Raw genomic sequence first — 2,261 nt, forward strand, 5'->3', positions numbered from 1 at the left:
TGGGTCTGTGGATCTGTGGGGACAGTGGGGGGGTGAGGCTGCGGATCTGTGGGGACAGTGGGGGGTGAGGCTGCGGATCTGTGGGGACAGTGGGGGGTGAGGCTGCGGATCTGTGGGCTTGGGTCGCGAGGCTGCTCCCTTCCTCTTTCCTTCGCACTTCCCTCTCCGGAGGGGGAGGGCATGCACGTGGCCTGCATGTGGGCCCGGAGCTGATGGTCGTGGTATGGCCTTGCTCACGGGGTCCTTGATCTCTGCAGAAAACCCCACCGAGGCCCCCAGCTGTTCCCGCTACTTCCAGTTCCGCTGCGAGAACGGACACTGCATCCCCAACCGCTGGAAGTGCGACCGCGAGGATGACTGTGGGGACTGGTCGGACGAGCGGGACTGTGGAGGTGAGGGGGACTGTGGAGGTGAGTGGGACTGTGGAGGTGAGGGGGACTGTGGAGGTGAGCGGGACTGTGGAGGTGAGCGGGACTGTGGAGGTGAGCGGGACTGTGGAGGTGAGCGGGACTGTGGAGGTGAGCGGGACTGTGGAGGTGAGGGGGGGACTGTGGAGGTGAGGGGGGACTGGTTGGGAGGGACTGTGGAGGTGAGGGGGGACTGTGGAGGTGAGGAGGGACTGTGGAGGTGAGGGGGGACTGGACTGGCCCCCAGCCTGCCTCCCAGATCCGTTCACTGCCTGCCTGGACTCCGTGCTGTCCTGGGCCTGTCCTTTGGGGCAGTCGCTGAGTTCTTCTGTCTCTCCCGTTCTCGTTTGCAGTGCTGGTGGCCGTGTTATTCCCAGGGTGGTTTGTGGGGGAATTCTAGTCTTGCTCTTGCCAGGGTGCCGGGCAGCGCCGCGGGTTTGCCGCGGGGTGTGCGGCCCCGCGGGTGGGCTTGGACCCAGGGCGCAGCTGCGGCGGGCTGGGATGGCCCCAGGGCACCGATGGGGCGTGCGGGCTTCCATGTCCCTTTTGGCTTCCGCACCTGCAAACCAGGCCATGGGGTTGTGGTGAGGAGCTCACTAGGGTGACATTTGCCCACACCGGGGGTTCCAAGGTCCCCCCTTCGGCCATCGCGAGCTTCCCGCAGCACGCGTGCCAACGCGCGGGAAATGGCCAAAGCCCCTTTCAAGGGCTGCAGCGTGGTGGCCCTGTCCCCCGTCCCCGGCTTCCACGGCCAGTGCAGGCTCGGGGAGGTCCCCAGCAGGATCCATGGGGGACGCGGTAACTTCAGTCACCTCTCCTCCCGCCCCCCCAACATGTTTCCGGCTTGGTGTCTCCCTCAGATCTGCACGTCCCGCCCTCCCCCACGCCGGGGCCCTCCACCTGTCTGCCCAATTATTTCCGCTGCAGCCATGGGGCCTGTGTGATGGACACGTGGGTGTGCGATGGGTACCGGGACTGTGCCGACGGCTCGGACGAGGAAGCCTGCCCCACTGTGGGTGAGTCTGCCTGCACCGCCCGGCCCAGGGACACTCCTGTGTTAAACTCCCTCGAGGGAGGGCCAGTTTCTTGTTTTGTTTTTGCTTTGCTTTGCATGATGGCTGGCTGGCCTGCCCGGCTAAAAGGAGGGTGAGCACTGCCATCTAGTGGCTCAGGGCGGGCAGCTCAGGGTCTGCGCAGCACTGCTGCTGGAGGCCGGTGGACCCGAGGCCCTGTCCAGTGAGCGCCCTGTCCAGTGAGCTCCCGCCCTTGGCTGAGGCAGGGCGGCGCCTCTCCACCCCACAGCGACCGTGCTGGGCTTTGCTCTGAGGAGCAAAGCGAGGTGCGGCATGCAGTGAGCTCACTGTGTCTCCAGACCTCCACCGTGCTCCCAGAGCACCACGCCCTCCTCACCCAGAGAATCCAGCGCAGGGCCTGAGTGGCCACCGAACTTGAGAACTCACCTGTTTTCCAGCCAATGTCACCGCAGCCTCCACCTTCACCCAGCATGGGCGATGTGACCGATTCGAGTTTGAATGCCACCAGCCAAAGAAGTGTATCCCCAACTGGAAGCGTTGCGATGGCCGCCAGGACTGCGAGCGCGGCCAGGACGAGGCCAACTGCCGTGAGTGCTCACAGGCCCTCGCGGTGGTTCTCCTCTCCTCCTCCTCCGGGTGGTGCTCCCTTCCTCCTCCGGGTGGTGCTCCCCTCCTCCTCCTCCGGGTGATGCTCCCTTCCTCCTCCTCCGCGGTGGTGCTCCCCTCCTCCTCCTCCGGGTGGTGCTCCCCTCCTCCTCCTCCGGGTGGTGCTCCCCTCCTCCTCCGGGTGGTGCTCCCCTCCTCCTCCTCCGGGTGGTGC

At 65.9% G+C, this 2,261-nt stretch overlaps 1 protein-coding gene across 1 annotated transcript in view; it reads left to right on the plus strand.

Annotated features, from left to right (window-relative positions):
- Sorl1 (sortilin-related receptor, L(DLR class) A repeats containing) overlaps positions 1 to 2,261 on the plus strand; it is a 104,656-nt gene that overhangs the window by 80,123 nt on the left and 22,272 nt on the right. Inside the window, exons 31-33 of the mRNA XM_013009510.1 lie at positions 210 to 392; positions 1,268 to 1,423; positions 1,879 to 2,100. Of these exons, the coding sequence (XP_012864964.1) occupies positions 210 to 392; positions 1,268 to 1,423; positions 1,879 to 2,100 (561 nt within the window). The remainder of the gene's footprint in view (positions 1 to 209; positions 393 to 1,267; positions 1,424 to 1,878; positions 2,101 to 2,261) is intronic.

The sequence above is a fragment of the Dipodomys ordii genome, unplaced genomic scaffold, assembly GCF_000151885.1.
Source record: "Dipodomys ordii isolate 6190 unplaced genomic scaffold, Dord_2.0 Scaffold10, whole genome shotgun sequence".
Lineage (NCBI taxonomy): Eukaryota > Metazoa > Chordata > Mammalia > Rodentia > Heteromyidae > Dipodomys > Dipodomys ordii.